This window comes from Carettochelys insculpta, chromosome 3 (assembly GCF_033958435.1).
Source record: "Carettochelys insculpta isolate YL-2023 chromosome 3, ASM3395843v1, whole genome shotgun sequence".
NCBI lineage: Eukaryota > Metazoa > Chordata > Testudines > Carettochelyidae > Carettochelys > Carettochelys insculpta.
The window spans coordinates 141,206,407-141,230,130 of NC_134139.1; the positions used below are offsets into that span (position 1 = coordinate 141,206,407).

A 23,724-nucleotide genomic window follows, 5' to 3' on the forward strand; every position below is an offset into this window, starting at 1 on the left:
GATTCAGCCTAGGGTTTTTACATTTTCAAATTTTCTTCCTCAATTACAAGGGTGAGAATTATTTTAATGAAATTTGAGGTTCTGATGTAATCATGACACTCCTAAAAAATACCAAAGGTTGCAAGACTCTGTCTTGGGGTGAGCAATAAGCAGTCTACGGTCCAGACATAGTTCACTAGGCTTAGTCCCTGGCAAACTTGCCAGATGCTTTATTAACCTGAGAGTTTGCAGGTATAGCCACTTGCAGCACCTTCTGGCCACGGTTCACCATTCGTGGTCAATGGGAGCTGTGTTAAGCAGTGTGGGCCAGGCCACCACTTCCTCCAGCTCCCATTGGTTGAAAATGGCAAACTGTGGCCAGCAAAGAACTGCAAGCAGCTGTGCCCGTGGACAGTCAGTTAAAAAAAGCATCTGGTGGCCCACTGGGGGCTGACCCTGATGAACCATGTCTGGCCCACAGGCTGCTCCTTTTTGCCCACTCCTGCTTTAATTACAATCCAGAATCACCTATTCTGAGTTAATGCAGTCTGGTTAAACTCTGAGGTTCCAGCGAACTTTTGTTGAAGCTGTTCCTTCTAGTGAATGGGCATGGCATATTTGAGGAAAAATGTTTTATATGATAAAACTGATGTCTTTTTAAACCTTTTCATGTTCTGTATCAAGCAGATCAGCAAATGAAAACTAGTTCTAAAATATTGGAGGAAAACAAAATGGCATTTTGTAACCATCCATTGGCAAAAATGGCAAAACTCTTTAAAACATCTGAGATTAAAAGACAATTTACTTCAGAATAACATAATTTTGATAGTGGATGAGAGAGGAGAGAGAGTGAATGCCAAAGCACTGATGCATTCAAGCAATACTGTTTTAAAAATGCTAATGTCACTTACAAATCTCCCTCCCTACCTCTGCTTCACTAAAAAACAACATGTCATGCAGGTGCTGATAATTTACATATTTCTTTACATATTTCTTAGCTGCCAGCATTAGATAATGCAAATATACCATAATTTTAGCTGCTGAGACTATATTTTGCTTTCCTAGCCTAGCATAGCGTGTTAGATAAAAATAAACTTAAAATGCTGATCATATCTTTCTTAACCTTATTTAATAATGTTCTGAGACATGAAAATTTGAGGCATGAGCAGAGCTGCTAACATATCAGTCTGGGGCTTTGTTAGACAGCAGGGTTGACACATGAATATGTTACATATGATTATCATAAAATTATGGCCTGGAAATTGAACAGTCATGCTGCTGCATTTTAGACAGCAGATTTATAATAAGCTGTAATAAAGTAAACATTTTGAATGGATATAAGCATAGGCATTACTTGCAATCACAAATGTATGTTCAATTGAAATGCTTTTGAAGCTTAATTTAACAAAGCAAACAGATTTCCTAACCATATTAACATAACTGTTCTCAGCGTTGAATTTTGATTTAAAGTATGAGGGGGGAAAAAAACCTTTAAGCATATAAAACTAACTGTTTAGGAGCGTAAAAAAGAGAATATGCTTCATAATGGAAATATAGGTTGGATTTTAAAAGATTCCCTTGTAATTATTCACTAGTCTTGATTCTGTTGCAATTTCCTTTGATCGTCTTTGAGAATTAATTTGTACTGTTTGGGGGAGGAGTGCAATAATATCAGGGAAGATTTTAGAGTTCAGCTGAGTGATGGACAGATGGAGTCCAAGGCCCAATCTTGGAAACACATATGCAAGGGAGTAGTGCATACCTAAAGTTGCATGCATAAGTGTTTGCAGAATTGGGTCTGATTCAGTAGAGCAAAAGATTAGTTGACCTGTGGAAGCCATTTTTTCTTCAGACTACACAGAGATTAACCTAGATTCTGCTGTGTGCTCTGGTGTGGGGATTCTCTGATATGTGTAATCTCAAAAAAAGGTAGGAGGCCCTTTGCAAAATGTGGAAGGCAGAAATACAGTGAAGATAAAAACAGAAAAAAAAATCAGTACCTTTACAGCGAAAATGAAAAGAGAATGATCTGGGATAGGACACAAGAAAATATGCATGTATTACACATAAAAATAAAATTTTAAAAGAGCATTATTAAGGTTGATAAATATACAAAACCTCGGAAAGACCAAAGTTAAGGTTCCTTGTGGAACCTCAGTTTACTCCCTTGTTCATACACATTGTGATATAATTCATTATGATACATTTTAATTACATGATCATACACTATTTTTTCCATAGGACCACCTGCTTCATTCAGTATGCGCAATGCTATTCCCTTGATGAGTGGCTACTAAATATTCTTCTTCGAGTGTCCCCGTGGGTGCTCCACAATAGCTGTCGGCTTGCCCGGCGCCGCAGATCGGATCTTCCAAGCAGTTTCTGCCGGACCGCACATGCGCCGGCGCGCGCCGCTCCCTTGCGCGCTCCTGGCCATGTGCGCGATCCGGTCCCCGCCAGTTCCTCTTAACCGCCGTCGGCTGCAGACGGAATCCGAACTAGGCTAAGGCCAAGTAGCGTATTCAATGACTTTAACTGTTTTTCTTTAAAGTTTTTTTCAAGTACTTAGGCTACTGCAAGTTAGCCGGTTGTTATTTTTCAAAAAAAAAAAACAAAAAAAAAACAAAAAAAAACAACAAACAAACTACAAGCGGGACAGCTTCAATCCAGTCCCAGTAACAAGCGCCGGAGGCCAGGAGCATAGGGCCATCAGCCCTCCTGCCACGGCAGGCCATCAGAAGGGGAAAACACCACAGAGAAGGTGCTAAGTACCTGTTTAACAACTGAAAGACTCACCAACAATGTCCTCTTCAGGATTTAAAAAATGTGAGTCCTGCCGAGAGGCGATGCCAGCGTCTGATGGGCACAGTCTATGCATAAGGTGCCTTGGGGAGTCCCATGTTGCACAGAAATGCTCCTTCTGTGCTAAATTAACAGCCAGAGCAAGGAGAGACAGGGAGATGCGGCTTAAAATGCTGCTTTTCGACAAGGCCCTCAAGCCAGACGTGCCGGAGCGGCCGCAGCAGGAGGGACCCTCCGGGGCCCATAAAAGGAAAGCTGCCTCCCTCACCCCATCAGCGCAAAAACGGAGGAAAGCCTCCCCAGCCCGATCCCTGCTGGCAGCAACAGCGAGCGGGACGGGAGGAGCGAGCAGCCCCCAGCCGCAGCAACAGCTGATCGGCGGCGGCACGGAGAGCCACGTGGAAGCGGCTCAGCCTCCGATAATCAGCCAGCCGCCCCGCACCGCAGGCAGGGCGGCGGCTAAACAAGCGCCGGTACCGGCAGCACCGCAGGCAGCGGCACCGACCCCCGGGGAACCGGCGGTGCAGAGAGCGCAGGCACGCAGCCTGCAGGCACCAGAGGACACCGCACGTGCGGCACCGCACTCGAGCGTGCCGAGCACGGTGCGGACGGGGCCGGGATCCCCTGTACGTCAGGGGGCGGAGTTACCTCCTCAAGGGAAGGGGAAGGCTGCACACAAGAGGAGTTGCTTTCTCACAGCCCTCCGCTTATGTTGCAGACTCCAACCAGAAGGCAGGGGTCCTTCTCCATTTTTGCAACCAGCCTCACCCTGGCTGGAACCACCTTCACCCTTCCTGGGGTTTGAACCGCTGGACTGTTATACAAAATCGCTCTCTCCAGTGTCTCGACGATCTCCCTCCCCCAGACGCAGAGGGTATGCACCAAGGGAGTGGTCTAGGTCACCTTCCCAAGAACAGTGCCTATACTGCCATGGTCGCCCCTACCACGCGGGGCATAGACACCATCGGCAATCTACTAGGGAAAGATCCCCACAGACGATCTCGTACCCCCGAGGGCAATCGCGACCGGGGACAGAGACTCAAGCATCTCAGGGGGGACTGGTTATGGAACCCCGAGATTTTCCCTCACAAACCTCTAGTGAGAGGGTGTACCATCACCAGCAGGAACCGGAAGGGTCCAGAGAGACGTACCCCAGCGGTTCCTCGCTCTCCTCCCCGGAGGAGGCTATGGCCCCGGGGGACGTCCATCCTTCGGACGATCTCAAACAGTTTCAAGAGCTGTTTAAGAGGGTGGCCTTCACGCAAGGCATCCAGACAGCAGAGGTGCAAGAGAAACACCATAAGCTCCTCAAAAATTTGAGACCTCCGGCCTCCTCCAGAGTAGCAATACCGCTTGATGAAGCGATCTTAGAGTCCGCCACTACGATATGGCAGACCCCTGCGACTATTCCGCCTGTCCAAAAGAGAGCGGATAAGAAATACTTTGTGCCAGCGAAGGGCATGGAGTTTCTGTTCAGCCACCCACAGCCAAATTCCTTGGTGGTGGAGTCGTCGCAACAAAGATCAAAGACATCTCAATTCAGGACAGGGGGAACAGACAAAGATGCCAAGAAGCTAGAGCTGTTCAGCAGAAAGGTCTACTCCTCTTCCACTTTAACGTTCCGAATGGCAAATTACGCAGCGCACTTAGCGAACCATAATTTCGACAACTATTCCAGGTTAACCTCCCTCATGGACTCGCTTCCAGAGGACAAAAAGCCGGTGCTCAAGGCCATAGTGCAAGAAGGCTACGCGGCCTCGAGGACGGGAGTTCAGATCGCCCTGGACGTTGCGGACACAGCAGCACGTTCCACAGCAACGGCAGTGGTGATGCGAAGGGAGTCCTGGCTCCAGACTTCGGGTATACCGAGGGATCTGCAGGCGAAGATAGTTGACCTTCCCTGTCCTACGAGATCAAAAAGACTCCTTTATCGGCCACTCCCAGGGCTCATTCCACTAGGGCGGTGGCGGCATCAACAGCCTTTTTCAAGGGCGTTGCGTTAAAAGACATTTGCAGAGCGGCGACCTGGTCATCCTACGACACCTTCGCCAAACATTATGCCCTTCACAGGGTATTCCAAGAGGATACCCGTCTCTCTACAGCGGTCCTCTCGGGGACAAGCTGCACATAATCCGATTACCCACCTCCTATCTTGGGTTACTGCTGGGTAGTCACCTATTGTGGAGCACCCACGGGGACACTCGAAGAAGAAAGAGAAGTTACTCACCGTAGTAACGGTGGTTCTTCGAGATGTGTCCCCGTGGGTGCTCCACTACCCGCCCATCCTCCCCGCTTCGGATCTCTGTTAGTGTTTTGCAGGGGCACCCGAGGCGGTTGGTCGAGGAACTGGCGGGGACCGGATCGCCCACATGGCCAGGAGCACGCAAGGGAGCGGCGCGCACCGGCGCATGCGCGGTCCGGCAGAAACTGCTTGGAAGATCCAATCTGCGGCGCCGGGCAAGCCCGACACCTATTGTGGAGCACCCACGGGGACACATCTCGAAGAACCACCGTTACTACGGTGAGTAACTTCTCTTTTCATTTGCTCTTTATTTGGTATGTGTCCCCATGCTTTGTTTACTGAATACTGTTTAAATCCTACTCTGAAGATAGAATTGCCCATTTCCTCATGAGCTTTTTGTGATACTAATCACAGTAGTATCTTTTCCTTCAATCTACTGTTTCGTTCACTACCCACCTTCCCTCTACAAGAAAAGAGATGGGGTCCTACACAACACAGTGTCTTTCTCTATATTTACCAGATTGAGGGTATGTCAAACAGTTAAAATGCTACAGTACCACAACGGCCACAGCCACAGTAGATCAGTGTAGACACTACCTGTACTGATGAGGAATTCTTCCACTGCCATGGGTAATTGGCCCCACCAAGAGGTTATATGTAGGTTAATGAAAGAGTTCTGTTGACACAGAAATGCCAGTACTGGGGGGAATAGATCGACGTACCACCACCAGTCAGGGATGTGGCTATTTCCATCCCTGACCAACGTAATTAAGGTGACTTAATTATCAGGCCTCATTTTCATAGCAAAGCCATCCTGCGTACTGATTGAGGCAGGGATCTCTGGCAGGGAAAAGTAGGGTTGAGACAATTACTGTATCATAGACATAGAAGAGGGCTGAATTTGGAGAGTTGCTTCCTGCTCTCATTTCCACTTTCTGTCCCTAATCCACAGCAGCCCAGAGTTGTAATTGTCCTGCTCAGGTTCACTGTGGATGAAATCTGAGGAATAGCTAGCTAGTCTCAAATAGGCATGTACAGACTGCGCATTTTCAAAGGCTTATTTCTTGGCCAAATTTGGTCAGATTTTCATAGGGTTAGCAAAGGCACATCCCTGGAACAGAATCTACCTCCTGCCAAATTTCACGTCACTGTGCCAAAGCTGGGGCCTTCTCAAAGAAAAGTTCACCAGAATCTTTTAAAATGGACCAAAAGATATTTTCTCTAGACCAATTCTTAGAAAGAACCAAACTGTTTTGGTTGAAATTTTCCCAGAACATTCAGCCTGAGGTTGGCAACCAACATCGAAAATTACAGCCGAAATGGTTAAAGTTTGGAAACGTTATAAACCACTGAAAACAAGGTCTTAAAATGGGAAGTTTTATAATGGCTTAGCCTGCCCTTTGCCAAAGTGGGCTTGATCTGCAATTAAAATCTCATCATCTCTGACTTCCTTCTATGTGTAGCCTGGCTAATTGGTCAGATGTCACTCAGGCCTTGTGTAAAGTAGGCACCCATCACACCTTGCTTTTTTCTTAACAGACCTTCCAGCTGATAATCTAAACTTGCAAGTTAAGAATGTTTTACAGTTATGTTTTACCAGCACCTCTTTCAGCAGTTGCTTCAACTTCTTTTGGTGCAATTAGTCATGTACTTCCTCTTCTTAAGGTGCATTTTAGTAATTTGACCTTTATATTATACAGTTTCTTACTGCTGCTTCCTCTGGAGGTGTTTTTTCAGGAGTCTTTGCTTTGGTTTGTTTCCTTTATGTCACATGGTTTAACACCTCCTCACTTATCCAAACTTTAAATTTGTATATCTGGATATGAAATAGAGTAAATAAGGCATCTATGATACCGTCATGCAACACGTCCATGTTGACTTTTTGCAGTGGATCTCAGTTTTTGAGTCTGAAATCTGTCCTTCAATTCAGTTTGGAATAACTGCAGTATCTAGATTGTCAGTCTGGTTCCTGTGATTCCATCTGGGGAATTCCAAATCACTTATTGGATCTATGTTTGGGAAGAATATTCCACCACATCGTGAAGCCTGCTTCCAGGCACTACTCCATCTGTCTCTCTGTTCTGAATTTGGGAAAGCAAGGCCATTTGTGTATTGCTTTCCTTCCCCCATTGTCATCCCCAACTTTGGCATTGAAGCCCCCCGTAACTAAGGAGATGTGTGTCAGGGAATTGTCGGAGTTTGCAGACAATTGTAGAATTGATTTTTGATCTAATTGTCATAGTTATCTGTGCGTAGCAGTGTATAATTTCATTTTCATGCATCATGTTTGAAACCTAGTTCGGCTCAATTTGCTAATAATTGGAAACCCAGTCTGACTGATGCTTTTTCTGCTTTGGAAGTCATAATTATTTCTACTCTCAGTGGAAATTGTCTTACTTAATTCAATGTTTTAGTAACTTGTTTTCATTTTTGGATCTTTTTATTAGCTCTTGGCCATCACCATTCACTTACTCCAAGGATTTGAGATTATATTTATCTATATTTTTCATCCCTGCATGCTTTTGTCATGGTTTTCATTGTTCTAATGTTCTACAAACCCACTTTCATAGTTTATTTTACCTTTAATAAAGAACTCAGAATCTTGCCTTCCTTTTGGCTTTCTAAAACTCATTATTTCTGCCAAGACAGAGTCCATTAATATGGCATGCTGTTTATTGGAATGGCTACCTTGTATTTTTAGATCTTAAATTTTTGACAAAAATAACTGATTCGCCTATCACTCAATCCACAATCTGGAGTAGCAGTGGACTGCTTTTCATCTAAGTCCTTTGACCTGCCTGTTTTGGGTGACCCTCCTAAGAGTAAAACATAGATTTCATACACACACTCATTGCCAGGTGTAAGTAATGCCTCCTAACATTCCAGTCAGTTTAGTCTTCGTGCAGTAAAGCACAATGAAGATCAGGGGGATATGAGTTGTTCTTTGAACTCTGAATAATCAGAGAATTGGTTTGATACCACAGTGGAGGATGCTACCTTTTCTTTATTTTTATAGAAATCATCAGGGACACCTGATTTTGAGGTGGAGCCAGTCCAGGAATCTACAAGGGCCATGTATGAGAGCTGCCTGGGCCAGGAAATCCAATCTTTTGGGTTGCTTTTTAGTTAGGACCTATGTAAACCAGCTTATGAAGATGTGACAAGTCAGAATGCAACTAATTTATTTCCCAGTCTCAAAGTTCTTCAAGAAAAAATACACCCTTAATAATGCCTCTAAGATCACTACTGTCCTGAGAGAGTTTGGTTGCAGAGATGGCCATGACTAGAGAGAATACCAACATCACTCGGAGTACTGTACTCCAGATCCCTGAACGGTGGTGCTTGGATTATTCAGGTAAAGGGCGTATTGATCTACGTCTTCAAACCTTTTCATTATGAACTACCACACTTCCATCTCCAGAGTTAAGGTGCAGATATGGAAAAAGTCCTTTACCCTGATTGACTGATTTTATCAAGAGAGATACTAGGAGTTTGAGAAGCTAGTCTGTGAGAACATAGACCTACCCAGCATCAGGTTTTGGTGGCCCTCATGTTTTTATCTTATGGCTTAGAAACAAAAGGACAAAGAAAATAACTCTACATTTATTGTTTATAAAAATCTCATGATTTTGATGGCCGTGATTCAGGATTTTTTATTTTTTGATGTCAGCCATGCTGGCTATATACATTAAAAAAGTTTTCATAATGTACATAAAATAGTATTTAACTTGTTAATGTTTCTTCAAAGGCCTCAGATCATTCATTTTATTTCCCATAAATTAGATAATGTGTAGTCATTCTCAGTAAACAGTTTCACTGTTGAATAAACATTTCAACTTCACTTGCTTTACCCAACCTGACAGCTGTTTATTGTGTTATATGCTACTTAAAGCTACACACCATCAGTTCTCATAACTGGAGTAAAATAAAATAACATCTGTGGTAACCTATTTAGCACATCTTTATTTTTCAGAAAATAGTGAGTTTAAAATGTTTCTTCAATATGGTTTCATTATATTATGAAATTTTGTTTGGTGAACACAATATCTTTTATCTGATTCATTTATTAATCACTGGCTTTTTTTTTGAAGATTTTGGGTACAGTAAAACTCATTGTATGAACAGGCTTGACTGTATTATAGAAGTCTTATTTATATTCATGTACATTTGTGGAATTTCGTTTGAAAAACTGTTTCCTTTAAAATGGTATTTATAATCTATATACTTTCAGTGAAAGCACAGACACAGTTTATAATTGCCAATAACCTATGTCATTAGAGCTGACTTTTGGGACTCAAAAAGTCTGAAACTACAAGTCTCCCTGCCTTATTTACATTTACATCAATTGCTTTGGTTGAATATTTATACCTGACGTTTCCTGTAGGTTATTCATTTTCTGCTATTCAGCCTCTACAGCTGCTCAGGGTCGAGACTTTTGACATCTTTGAAAATCGTCACATAGCTCTTTGATTTTGGTGAGGCCCCCTCCATCAGTTTATGGCTATAGGGAGTAATAAGCTCACTGTAAGCTTCTTTCAAATTTTGCCTACAGCTGAGCTAATGTCTTCTTAAGTACCTTATGTCCTCTGACCTCAAGAACAGGTAGTTCAGTAGAAGGAGGGGACAGAAGATGCAAAAGAACAAAACACAGGATGTAGGCAAGGGTTCAGTCCTCTGTTCAGACTCTGTGTCCTTTGTCAGGGGGTATAATCTTTCTATATGAGTTTCCTTATCTGTAAATCATCATCATAATGCTTTCTTATATACCTCCCACTATCTGCATGATACATTTAATCAAAATGGGGTGGTGCAACCACATCAAGTTTGGTAATGGCGCAGAAACCACAATTTAAGGCTGTATTACTTTGGCCCTGCCTCACTGAAGGGGTCACCATCTCTAAAAGCAACTGTTAGTCTGCATATTTCCCACCTCATCCTCCATGCTGTCATCAATGCTTAAACACAGCCAAAACCTTCCAGTGGCTGAGGTACTCACGTCTTTCAGATTACTTTTTTTGGACAGTTGTCCCTGGAAAACTTGATTAAATGTTATCAAAAATGCCCAGACTCCAGCACTCATTTCCAGGCTCCATTTCTCCTTTATCAGGAGTCTAAGGATAATCAGAAGGTTTTTTACAGAGTGATTCAGTTAATTTTGGATGTGTGCTAAAGAGCTACCTTTCTCATTTGTTCATGGAAGTTTATCACGATAGGGAAGAATCACTTATATTTTCAGTAAGGGAGGCACAGACATTTTTTCACAGGCATACCAAAAGTGCTATGACCAGTTTGATATGGAAAAATATGACAGCTTTTCTGCAATCCAGCCAGTGGACTGTGCATGCATATTATTATTAATATTAATATGTTCATTTACATAGCAAAAGAATAATGCATCACGTATGGGGGAGGTTCTCTTATGCAGAAGCAGATACCTCTTGGGAAAACTTGGAGAACTGTTGAATTTATTAACTCTTCTGTCTGTGTATCCTTTTTCCTTGTTTTATCTTAGTAAGAAATTACATGTGAAAAAAAAAAACAAAACCCTTTTTTTTTTCCAGAATTCAGCAGCTGCTCCTTCTTGTTCCTCTATGTTATGTCTTTAACATCACAGTCATTTCTACTAGGATATCACAAATAAGATTATGCCTTCAGGCAAGAAATAACCAATGGAAGTCTGTGAACTTATAAACTTGCAGATTATATTGGTAATAAAGAATGAAAGGAAAAGTACAAAGTCAAAATTATGTGAACAAAAGTGTATTTCTAAATAGGATTTTTAATGATCTCCTGGCAACCTCAGTGTCTCCTTAAAGTGAATTATTTTTTCCTCAAGAATGATTTGCCATAATTACGTAGAACACAGAACTCAGATGAAGTATATAACCTCATGTGTCTCTTGTTTTGATGTAAAATTTTCTATACATTTTTACAAAAGAACTAAAAATTGGAAAACTGGAAAAATAAATGGTAATTTTTAAAAATTCATAGCTTTTCCATTTTAACAAAAAATCTCAATATTTATTTACCTGCTTCAAAATGTAAAATAAGCAATGATTTTTCAGTAACTAAAATACATGTAATGACAACTTGTGCAGTGGTCCCATCATCTCTCAAATTAAGCAGGGCTGAATCGCTATTCACCTGAGAACATGTAACATTTGTAGGGAACCATATGGTGAGTCAGTAAAGTGCAACAATCCCTGACTCCTCACTGAAGTTATGTCCTAGAATGGTGCCAAGAAGCACTCTGTGGCTGCAGGTGCTCTTTTGAATGAGATGTAAAAGCGGAATTTTGGCCATTTGGGGCCATCACAGATACCACGGCAGCATTCAAAATTGTAGACATATTTACTGTCTGCTTATGTAAGTGTTTTCCTTTCCGCATTTGATTTGAATACATTATTTTTCAAAAGTCCTAAATGGCTCTGTAATGTTGCTGTGTTTACTTCTTAGAAATGGTTGCATTGCAGTGGTAGATGGAAGTAATTATTGTATGTAGCCGGTATTTCACTTTCTTTCCTACTTCAGGTTCCTTTTTCAAGAAAGACAATACATTAATGCTAGATGTTATAGTTTTTGTAAAGACAACAGTACTTCTGTATTAAATGATATAGGTTACTTACTTTGACTTAACCCTTGTACTCTGAGTGGTGCATGGCTCATCTACACCTCGACTTCATTCTGGCTTGAGATAAAACTTCTAGTTAACTCCAGGAGTATCCCAGTTATTGTCCTTCAGTCTCAGTAGATCTTTTCCTTGTTGTCCGAGGTCTTCCTCTTTTGCATTTTCCTTTTGGTTTCCAAGGATAATGGTTTTCTGAGAGTGTGGCCTAGGCATCCCCACTTTCTTCTCTTTATTTGAAGGTCAAGTGGTTCTTGTCCTGCTCTGTTCCAAAGCTCCTCATCTGTGACAAAGTCTTGCCATTTGATGCGAAGGATATACCTTAGGCATCTGTTAGTAGGAAAGCTTTTCATCATAATGAAAAGAATCAGTTATGCTTTTCTCTCATTATGATCTAATAGGATTACCTTAAATTCTCTAAACTTTAAAGGAATCTCTTTACTCCATGGTGCTGATTCATGATATTTGTGATATTGTGGGACCCAAATTTACACTAGTTGCCTGTAAATATTCTAGGTAATGTTCTAGCTTGGCAGAGGGAGGCTCCATGGAATCCTTAGCCCCAAATTTGAGGCCACTGAGCGCTGGGTTCCAAGCAGGATCAGCTCAAATAAATTTGGAGTTCCCTGCAAAGCTATTCAGTCAGACACCCAAATTCCAGGACTAAGATTCACTATGTGATTATCTGTCCTCTACACCTCACAACCTCCATTTAGTGCCAGGTGAGGTCACCATGCATTGGCATATAGACTATAAAATATGTACAAATTGCTTTCAGAATTGGCTCTGGTTCCATGTATTTGTCATTACTGAGGTAAGGGCCCCAGCAGAGCAATCAGCCACAAGCCTTGTCATAGCAGAGATGTCTTCACCACTCCACCTTGGTCCCATCCCGCACAAGCTGGAAGAAACAACTGCTAATACTCCCTTTCAAAAAGTATAATGATGAGCTGCCCACGTTTCCTTTATCATATGAAGAGGTGAGATGAAGGAAAGGAGGAGGCTAGTAAACTTCTTCTGTTATTTGCCTTTGCCACCTCCCTGGAGATGTGCCCATATGCTAGTTCAGCCTGGATTTCCCAGGTTCAGAGGCAAAGAAAGAGTTTGGGGATAAAAAGTCTGGATTTAAATGAACTCAGAATTTCCTCCTGATCAAGCAGACAGACTGGTCCCCTAGCCCAAGTAGCAATGGGATTTCTGGGCCTGCCAGAATCCATGTTAGCTTGAACTCTGGTAAGCTTCTTAGCATTCAAGAAGGTACTTTCATTGTTGTAATATATTTTCTCTGTAATGCTTGTACCTGAAGAATAAAGTATGATACTGAGACCTTTGAGATACCTTACAGTTGCAAAAATCACTCTATCAGTCTCAGAAGAGAAGGCAAGAAGGCCTGTTCAGGCAGACTGTCTTTTCTGGGAAATACATAATGAACCCAGGAAGCTGCAGCCTGGATATACCTTTATCAAAAGGAAGCGAGAGGGTCCCCACCCAAGAGAAGGAACAGCTGAGGAGCTGGAAGCTGAGAGCTGGATGACTGAAGGGAAACACAGGTGCAGTTGCCCTGAACTGTGACATGTTTGCAACAAAGCTTGTTTACAGTGATTGCTACGGAATTGTTATGCAACTTTTTCAATCCTCTCCAAACACATACATATGGAGAGGCCGAGAACGATTGTGGTATTTTCAGCATTGTTACTGCTGAAAGCCTATATTGTGCTTCGAGTACTTTTTGTACTCTTGATAAAATGTTCAACAGCTTCTACAAGAAAATGTGCCTACATATTAAGACAGGTGCTTTTACAAGAGCAAGGTCATTTAATAACTGCAGGGAATGGTATGTTACTTACTTGGTAACTGCTATGTTACTTACTCAGGAAGATAATTGCTGTAACTTGTGACGGCAATGATCAGCAGTTTTCTAAAAGCGTTAGCTCAGTGCATTGGCAGGTGTTTGCATTTTCTGGAAAGATCTGTCTTCCAGATTGCTAATGAGTGGCCAAGCAAGCATACAGAGAGTTAATAATACCGCTTAATTGCCACAGTCACATAGAGCAACCACATAATTTATTGCTATTCTGAGCCTCTGAACACTAGAAGAATGATAAACTGTATGACAAAGGCTTACTGAGATTGCTGGTTAGTGAAAGCCACTGGCTAGAGTTGAATATCTCTGTCAGGTGATTCTTCTAATAGCGTATTCCTGCTTTATCAGGAAAAAGGGCATGCAAATATTTTCCCTTGGCAGCTATTGTCCAAGTAATATACTTTCTGAATCATTACACAGCCAAAAGTTTCTTCCTGCATTTAAACATCCACAGTGGATTAGGAAAAGGATGTTGTGTTTTCCTGAAGACACCTAATGAAATATAAACATGAAATGAATCTGTGTTACTTGAACATCTGGTTGGAATATAGCTTTTAAGACATGTATAATGAACAAAGGTACTGTACAAAGAAATGTGCTAAAAAAGGAAAGGCAGACAAATGAGACGATGAGTAAATATTGCAAACAGGGTAGGAAATATCTTCCCCTAATCCATGTGACCACCAAGAGTCACAAAGCTCATCGTAGTAGTTTAATGTTTTCATAAAAATATTTGTAGTCAGCAGAAAGATTGCTTCCATTTTTAACAGAGAGAAATGAATTTGTGATAGAATGCTGGAGCTGACATTTTTATGGTAAAGTCTCATGAACTGACTGGCTTAAGCAGTTTAGCTAAATTGTCTCATACTGTCACTTTTACTTGACAAGTAAAATCCCAGACCTCCCTTCCCTGAATGTAATAGTAATGATCAGAATAAATGCTAAACAAAATTTGATGGTTGCGTTTTTAGCAACTTGAAGGTTAGACATGTCCTATTTTGCAGGTGGGATAACCCAGATTTGGGACTCAGATTGGCAGATTAATTACCTTTATTTAGAAATTAGTCCAAAATATATTTGAGAGCTTTCACTGCACAGCCTACTAATTGTTCCAAGGACTTTCCTGACCTCCTTCAAAGTTCATATCCCTGAACAATAGTAAAGTCCTGTGTCGGTACTGGTAAATAGATAGTAAAAATGCAAAATTCTGCTTACAAAATAACCAATCCACTTTACTGTAAGGAAAAGTAATTACACATAAAAGAATGAATCACAGTTGTGATATCTTGACTAGCATTTGATTTCAAAATTATAAAAGAGCAAAACACAAAACTAACAGTTAAATACAGATTCCTAGATAAAAAGAGGCTTCTTGGAACAGAGTGAAGTATATTGGAAAATAATTGCTAAATCCATTAGATAAAGTTCTCAAGTTGCCGTGGTTACTTGGGAATTTTGCATTTTATCATAAGCTAAGATGCATAGGATAAAGGAACCAAAATAATCAGGAAATAAAGTGCATATGACCTAAAAAAAAAAATCTCCAAAACACTTGGCGGCATCTGACAAAAAGACGAATAGCTTACAAAATCGGCTGCTTCCTGAAAAAAAAATCTGTGAATGAATGGAGAAGAGAAGATTTAGGATATTTAGAAAGTGTGTGATTTTTTTTTTTTTTAAAAATGTAATGTAGGGAGTTAGAATTTACTTTATTTTAAACAGAAAATCACCTCTAAACATTTAAAGAATGGAATGATTTTTATAAGCTAATTCTGGTATTCAAACCTTATTTTTGGCTCTGAGACCTTTAACAAAGAAGGTTGATGTAGACACATAATACATTTCATGCACTTAGGCTGGCAGTAGCACTTACACAGGAAGCAGTTCATCCCCATGGAAACCTATTTGCATTTGGGACATTTGTACTGTTTTTTTTCTCTTTGCTAGAGTACCTGATGTTTTAGCATAATATAATTGCCTCATATTGACAGCAGATTTCAAAATAATGTTTAAAATGTCGAGTAGTTGAGCATGTGTACATTGGAGATATAAACTATTCAGCTAAGCTTAATTTTAGGTGTAAGGTGTAGGATGAAGAACTCTTCCAGACACATTTTACAGATGTCCATTATCTCTCACAAGGTGAAGGAACATGATTTAATAAAACACATGTGCCTTTTTAAACAGGTGACAAGAGAACTGAAACAGTATGACAATAAAATCATCGAGTGCAAATTTGAGAACAACAGCTGGGTCTTCATGAGGCAGAGAATAGACAAAAGCTTTCCAAATGCTTACAACACTGCTTTAGGTGAGTAGAATAACTTACTACTGCACACACATTTCATATTTACCATTTTGGTAAACTTGGTTAATGAACTCTGTCAAAAAATTTAGCCCCAGAATTTCATCTACTTTAACACTGTGTTCTAATTTAAAGATGGAAAATGGTCTGTATACTCCATATCTAATTTATCAGCCTTTGTTTTTTCTGTATAACATTAGGCCCTGATCTTGCAAAGCACTATTAACTTTACACACCATGGGTAATCCCAAAGGCTTTCATGGGACATAGCTCAGTGGGTAAAATCAAATACTGTCCTCCCATTAGTTAAGTGCCAGCTGGCTCAGGCCAAGGAGCTGTGAAACTGCAGTGTAGTTTGATCCCGAATCTAGAATCTCACAAAGTGAGAGGGTCCTGGAATGCAACCTATAGCCCAAGCCCAAACATTTACACTGCAGGCAAACAGTCCGTTAGCTCAAGCCCCATGAGTCTGTGTGCTAGCACAGGACTACTATGGGCTTTTAACTGTAGTATAGACATACCAGTTATTTTATACAAGACAGGTGAAATCGTGGCTTCAGTATAGTAAAAGTGTGTGAATTCTTCACAGATTTGGACCCTTATTTTAGTTAAATATATGTTAAAAGTCTACATTTAAGTGGGGTCTACAAAAATATAGTTGCCATAGCTCTACAACACAGCTAACTAACAAACACTATTCCCAGTCTTACACTGACTTGTGCTGATGCACCAAGAAAAATACTTTGGCACATCAACATGCTACGTAAGTTGGATTTGTTAAACGAAAAAAAAAAGCCATGATAATTTCAGCTCTATTCAAGAGCATTGTTTGCCAGATGGAAGACAAAATTAGTAGGAGAAAATGTAATTTCAAGTTCCTAAAATAGTATTGCAAACAATAGAGAGTAAAGCAAATGAGAACTATGAAAAAGTTGTCCTCATAGGATGGTGATGTCTTCAGATTCTGCTATGGAATTTAAAAAAAAAATGCAAACAAGTAATTTTCTTTCAGGTAGAATGAATGAATTTAAATAAAAAAGGTATGTTTGAGTAATGAGTAACAGTCATACTGAACTGGCATTTTTGGTGGTATTATAAACTTAAACTACAAAGTTCACTCAGGGTTATATTGCTAGTTTCTTCTTCGAGTGTCCCCGTGGGTGCTCCACCATAGGTGACGGCTTGGCCGGCGCCGCAGATCGGATCTTCCAAGCAGTTTCTGCCGGACCGCGCATGCGCCGGCGCGCGCCGCTCCCTGGCGCGCTCCTGGCCATGTGCGCGATCCGGTCCCCGCCAGTTCCTCTCAACCGCCGTCGGCTGCAGACGGAATCCGACTAGGCTAAAGCCACATAGCGTATTCAACGACTTTATTTGTTTTCTCTTTAAAGTTTTTCAGTTCTTTAGGATACCATAAGTAACCGGTTGTTATTTTGTAAAAAAAAAAAAGAAAAAAAAAAACAAACAACATACAAGCTACGGAGGGACAGCTCAAGCCAGTCCCAGTAACAAGCGCCGGAGGCCGGGAGCTAGGGCCATCAGCCCTCCTGCGGAGGCAGGCCATCGGACGGGGAAACAGCACAAAGAAGTGCTAAGTACCCACAAACAAACTCAAAGACTCACCAACAATGTCCTCCTCAGGCTTTAAAAAATGTGAGTACTGCCGAGAGGCGATGCCAGTGTCCGATGGGCACAGTCTATGCATAAGGTGCCTGGGGGAGTCCCATGTGGCACAAAAATGCGCCTTCTGTGCAAAGTTAACGACCAGAGCACGGAGAGACAGGGAGATGAGAATTAAACTGCTGCTTCTTGACAAGGCCCTCCAGCCAGACGTGCCGGAGCGGCCGCAGCAGGAGGGACCCTCCGGGGCCCTTAGAAGGAAAGCTGCCTCCCTCACTCCATCAGCGCAAAAACGGAGGAAAGTTTCTCCAACCCGATCCCTGCCGGCAGCAACAGTGAGCGGGACGGGAGGAGCGAGCAGCCCCCAGCCGCAGCAACAGCTGATCGGCGGCGGCACGGAGAGCCACGTGGAAGCGGCTCAGCCTCCGATGATCAGCCAGCCGCCCCACACCGCAGGCAGGGCGGCAGCTAAGCAAGCGCCGGTACCAGCGGCACCGCAGCCAGCGGCACCGACCCCCGGGGAACCGGCGGTGCAGAGCGCGCAGGCACGTAGCCTGCAGGCGCAGAAGGACTCCGCACGTGCGGCACCGCCCTCGAGCGTGCCTAGCACGGTGCCGACGGGGCCGGGATCCCCCGCCCATCAGGGGGCGGAGTTACCTCCTCAAGGGAGGGGGAAGGCTGCACACAAGAGGAGGCATTGCAGCCCCTCTCCAGACAGGGCTGTGGAGCTCTTTTCTCACAGCCCTCCGCTCATGTTGCAGACTCCAACCAGAAGGCAGGGGTCCCCCCTAGCCTACCCGGAGCCCCCTTCTCCTTTCCTGCAATCAGCCTCCCCATGGCTGGCACCACCCTCGCCCTTCCTGGGATTTGAATCGCTGGACTATTATGCAAAATCTCTCTCTCCAGTGTCTCGACGATCCCCCTCTCCCAGACACACAGGGTACGTGCAAAGGGAATGGTCAAGGTCACCTTCCCAGGAACAGTGCCTATACTGCCATGGTCGTCCCTACCACGCGGGGCATGGACACCATCGGCAATCTACCAGGGAGAGATCCCCACATATTACCTCGTACCCCCGAGGGCAATCGCGATCGGGGACGGAGACTCAAGCATCCCAGGGGGGACTGGCCGTGGACCCACGAGATTTTCCCTCGCAAACCTCCAGCGAGAGGGCGCACCATCACCATCAAGAACCGGAAGGGTCCAAAGAAATGTACCCCAGCGGTTCCTCGTTTTCCTCCCCGGATGAGGCCACGGCCTTAGGGGACGTCCATCCCAAGGACGATCTCAAACAGTTTCAGGAGCTGTTTAAGAGGGTAGCTTTCACGCAAGGCATCCAGACAGCACAAGTGCAAGAGAAACATCATAAGCTCCTTAAAAATTTGAGCTCCCCGGCCTCCTCCAGAGTAGCAATCCCGCTTGATGAAGCGATCTTGGAGTCCGCCACTACCATATGGCAGACCCCGGCAACTATTCAGCCTGTCCAAAAGAGAGCGGATAAGAAATACTTCGTGCCGGCGAAGGGCATGGAGTTCTTGTTTAGCCACCCCCAGCCAAACTCCTTGGTGGTGGAGTCCTCGCAGCAAAGATTAAAAACATCTCAATTTAAAACAGGGGGAACGGACAAAGATGCCAAGAAGCTAGAGCTGTTCGGCAGAAAGGTCTACTCCTCCTCCACTTTAACCTTGCGAATGGCAAATTATGCAGCGCACTTGGCGAACCATAATTTCGACAACTATGCCAGATTAACTTCCCTCATGGACTCGCTTCCAGAGGACAAAAAGCCGGTCCTCAAGGCCATAGTGCAAGAGGGCTACGCGGCTGCGAGGATGGAAGTTCAGATTGCTTTGGACGTTGCGGACACGGCAGCACGTTCCACAGCAACTGCAGTGGTGATGCGACGGGAGTCCTGGCTCCAGACCTCGGGCATACCGAGAGATCTGCAGGCGAAGATAATCGACCTTCCCTTCGACTTGCAGAAGCTGTTTGCTGAATCAACTGACTCGGTCCTTCATTCCAGTAAAGATTCAAGAGCCACACTCAGGACCCTGGGGATTTACACCCCTCCATACTCAAAGAAAAGGTACTACCCACAGCAAAGGCGGTACCAATACCAGCAACAGCGCCCCCAGTATCACAGGGGTTACGAGCAAGGGCGGCATCAGCAGCACCAGCAGTACAGAACCCCCAGGCGACGCTCACAACAGGGCCGTCCGTCCTCGGGGCGGGGCCAAAGGCCACAAGTTTGACATACAAATCCAGGGCTGCGCCATCACCACCATTGCACAAGATCATCCAAAACGACTTTTTCACCATCGCCTCCGACCATTCTACGACCAGCGGCAAAGGATCACCACAGACAAATGGGTGCTGGAGATCATAGCCACGGGGTACGCCATCCCCTTCCAGTCGCTCCCGCCACCGCGACCCCCGCCCAAGCCCCACCCCCAGGAGACCTCCCATGTAGCCAGGCTCAGGCAGGAGGTGGCCCACCTAGAGTTCATAGGGGCGGTGGAAAAGGTGCCGGAGCAACTGCAAGGGAAAGGGTTCTACTCTCGGTATTTCCTGACGGAGAAAAAGACAGGAGGCTGGAGGCCCATCTTAGACCTTCGTGGCCTCAACAGGTATCTGCGCAAGCAACGTTTTCGGATGATCACTATTGCCTCCATCCTTACAGCACTGGACGATGGAGACTGGTTCGCAGCCCTCGATCTACAAGACGCGTACTTCCACATAACCATTCATCCGGCTCACCGACGTTTTCTCCGGTTCATGGTGGGCAACGAACACTTCCAATACAAGGTCCTACCGTTTGGCCTTTCCTCGGCCCCCAGAGTCTTCACCAAGACCTTGGCAGTGGTGTCAGCCTACCTGCACAGACAGGGGGTGTTTATTTTCCCGTATCTGGACGACTGCCTGCTCAAAGGGACCTCGAAAAGGGAGGTTCTCCGCATGATACGCGTCACAGCAAACACGTTCTCCGCACTTGGCCTGGTTATCAATCTGGCAAAATCAAAGATAGACCCCTCACAGGACATAGAGTTCATAGGGGCTCGCATAAACTCGGTCTCGGCGAGAGTATACCTTCCAGAGGCTCGCTTTCGAGCCGTCGGTTCCCTCGTGCAGGTCATCACCTTCAGCCCTACGGTGCCGGTCTTGACGTGCTTGCAGCTGCTGGGCCACATGGCAGCGGCTACGTTTGTGGTACAGAACGCCAGGTTGCACATGCGCGGCATGCAACATTGGCTGGCAAGTGTACACAAGCCGGCAGTACACACCGTTCACAGGGTGGTGTCGCCCCCACCTGGGGTGCGCGAATCCCTGCAATGGTGGGTAAACCCCGGGAACTTGCTAACAGGGGTACCCTTCCATCAGCCGCAAATATCGGTTTTCCTCACTACGGATGCCTCCCTCATAGGGTGGGGAGCGCACATGGGCGAAGAGGTGGCTCAAGGACTGTGGTCACCCACGGAACAGTCTCTGCATATCAATGTTTTAGAGCTCAGAGCAGTGTTCAACGCCTGCAAACACTTTCGAGACCGTATACAAGGCAAAGTCGTCGGGATCAGTACAGACAATACCTCCACCATGTTTTACATAAACAGGCAAGGAGGAGCTCGATCCCGTACCTTATGCGCGGAAGCAATCCGCCTATGGAACTGGTGCATCGCCCACGATATAATCCTGAGAGCCTCCTACTTGCCGGGCACGCACAACGTGAAGGCAGACCAGTTGAGCAGACGTTTTGCGCTCACCCACGAGTGGCAGATCCGTCCCGATCTACTACGGCCGATTTTCCACGCATGGGGGTTTCCCCAAATAGATCTGTTTGCCACTCAGCACAACAAACAGTGCCCACGATTCTCCTCCAGAGCAGGGCTGGGCCGGGGGTCCCTGGGGGACGCGTTCGCGATCCCGTGGGGAGGCCCCCTGCTTTACGCGTTTCCCCCCGCAGTGCTGATCCACAAGGTTCTGCAAAAAGCCAGGAGAGACAAGGCTCGGATGATCCTGATAGTCCCAACATGGGATCGCCAACCATGGTTCCCCCTACTCCTGCGCCTGTCGGACCGCCCACCGATGACTCTTCCGGTGGCGCCGGACCTGCTCACGCAAGCCCAGGGGTCCATAGTGCATCCGCACCCCCAAAGCCTGCGACTGCAAGCGTGGCTAATCCATGGCTCAGCTCCCTAGAGAGCACATGCACAGTGGAAGTACAGCAAGTCCTAGAAAGTAGCAGGAGGACTTCCACTAGGAAAACCTACAAACAAAAATGGACTCGCTTCATGGCTTGGTGTTCTACCAAGCAGCTGGCCCCCCTTTCGGTGCCTATACCTACAATTCTAGAGTATTTACTGGACCTCAAGAGAGCAGGACTCTCGCTATCCTCGTTAAAGGTCCACCTGGCCGCCATCTCGGCGTTCAGACATGAGGAGGGAGGGCACACGGTGTTCGCCCACCCTATGGTTACCAGGTTCCTCAAAGGGTTGGTAAACCTATACCCCCCTCGGAAACCGATTCCACCTTCGTGGAGCTTGGACCTGGTGCTTACCACACTCATGGGACCACCGTTCGAGCCCTTGGCCACGGTTCCCCTTCGCCTCCTTACAGTAAAGACGACCTTTCTTCTTGCAATTACGTCAGCCCGTCGGGTGAGCGAGCTTGCGGCAGTCATGGCAACGCCACCCTGCACTGTCTTTTCCAAGGAGGCGGTAACCATACGGCTGCATCCAGCCTTTGTTCCCAAAGTTTCTTCCGAGTTTCACATCAATGAACCTATTGTTCTATCCTCGTTCTATCCAAAGCCTCATAACTCCAGCGAAGAGGCGCGCCTACACCTCCTGGATGTGAGGAGGGCGCTAGCCTTCTACGTAGACAGGACCAAGTCCTTCCGAAAAACGGATAGACTCCTGGTCTCCCTCGCTCCCAAATCTAAAGGAGAAGGTCTCTCATCGCAGAGAATCTCAAAGCACATTGTATCCTGCATAAAAATGTGCTACGAGCTCAGAAAGACTCCTTTGTCGGCCACTCCCAGGGCTCATTCCACCAGGGCGGTGGCAGCATCAACAGCCTTTTTCAAGGGCGTTGCATTGAAAGACATTTGCAGAGCGGCGACCTGGTCATCCTACGACACGTTCGCCAAACATTACGCCCTTCACAGGGTATTCCAAGAGGATACCCGTCTCTCTGCAGCGGTCCTCTCGGGGACCAGCTGCACATAATCCGATTACCCACCACCTATCTGGGTTACTGCTGGGTAGTCACCTATGGTGGAGCACCCACGGGGACACTCGAAGAAGAAAGAGAAGTTACTCACCGTAGTAACGGTGGTTCTTCGAGATGTGTCCCCGTGGGTGCTCCACTTCCCGCCCATCCTCCCCGCTTCGGATCTCTGTTAGTGTTTTGCAGGGGCAACCGAGGCGGTTGGTCGAGGAACTGGCGGGGACCGGATCGCGCACATGGCCAGGAGCGCGCCAGGGAGCGGCGCGCGCCGGCGCATGCGCGGTCCGGCAGAAACTGCTTGGAAGATCCGATCTGCGGCGCCGGCCAAGCCGTCACCTATGGTGGAGCACCCACGGGGACACATCTCGAAGAACCACCGTTACTACGGTGAGTAACTTCTCTTTTTCTTTAAAATGATTCCACCATGTAAGTAGCTGACAATCCAGTCAAATTCAATTGTTTATATGAAAAAGTTGACTTCTGTGTTGCTGGTGCCTTTTGGGAGACACCTCAGAATTCAAGCAGCTCTGTCACCACAGCAGCTATGTGTGTGTCTTGCCGCCATCAAGAGGGAAAGAGGGATGGGTCACCAACGAAGAGGCACTACCATATCACCTCCATCAACACCAGAATTTCCTCCCATTTACTTCAGGAACCCTTTTTTCCTTTGGTCTGCTCTCACCTCTTCTCTACATCAGCAACAGCAACTTTTCCTCCTCTTCTACCCCCAGCATGCAGCTCTTTCCTTTTCTTCCCTTCATCCCCACAGCTAGAGCTGTCTAGACTTTCTCTCTCTCTCTCTCTGTATATACATGTATTTATATACATATATAAAATATAGGTTCAGCTGTTTGAAAAAGTTGTTTCTGGACTTTTGATGGGTTCCCTTCCCTCCTCCTTTATCTCTTCCTCCCAGGAAAATGTCTCTGGTCGGGAGGAGAGACCCACTTTTTTCTACATTTAGCAAAAAAAGCTGGAAAGAAACAGTAAAGCTAAAATAGGAGAGAATCCTAATTATTTCCCTTTTTTTAATCTTTGTTCTTTTTACACTATTACAGTTCAAATATTTT

The 23,724-nt window shown here is 45.0% G+C and overlaps 1 protein-coding gene across 1 annotated transcript in view; it reads left to right on the forward strand.

The window, feature by feature from the left end:
• RNGTT (RNA guanylyltransferase and 5'-phosphatase) overlaps positions 1–23,724 on the forward strand; it is a 400,609-nt gene that overhangs the window by 373,268 nt on the left and 3,617 nt on the right. The window contains exon 15 of the mRNA XM_074988850.1: positions 15,700–15,823. Coding sequence (XP_074844951.1) covers positions 15,700–15,823 — 124 coding nt within the window. The remainder of the gene's footprint in view (positions 1–15,699; positions 15,824–23,724) is intronic.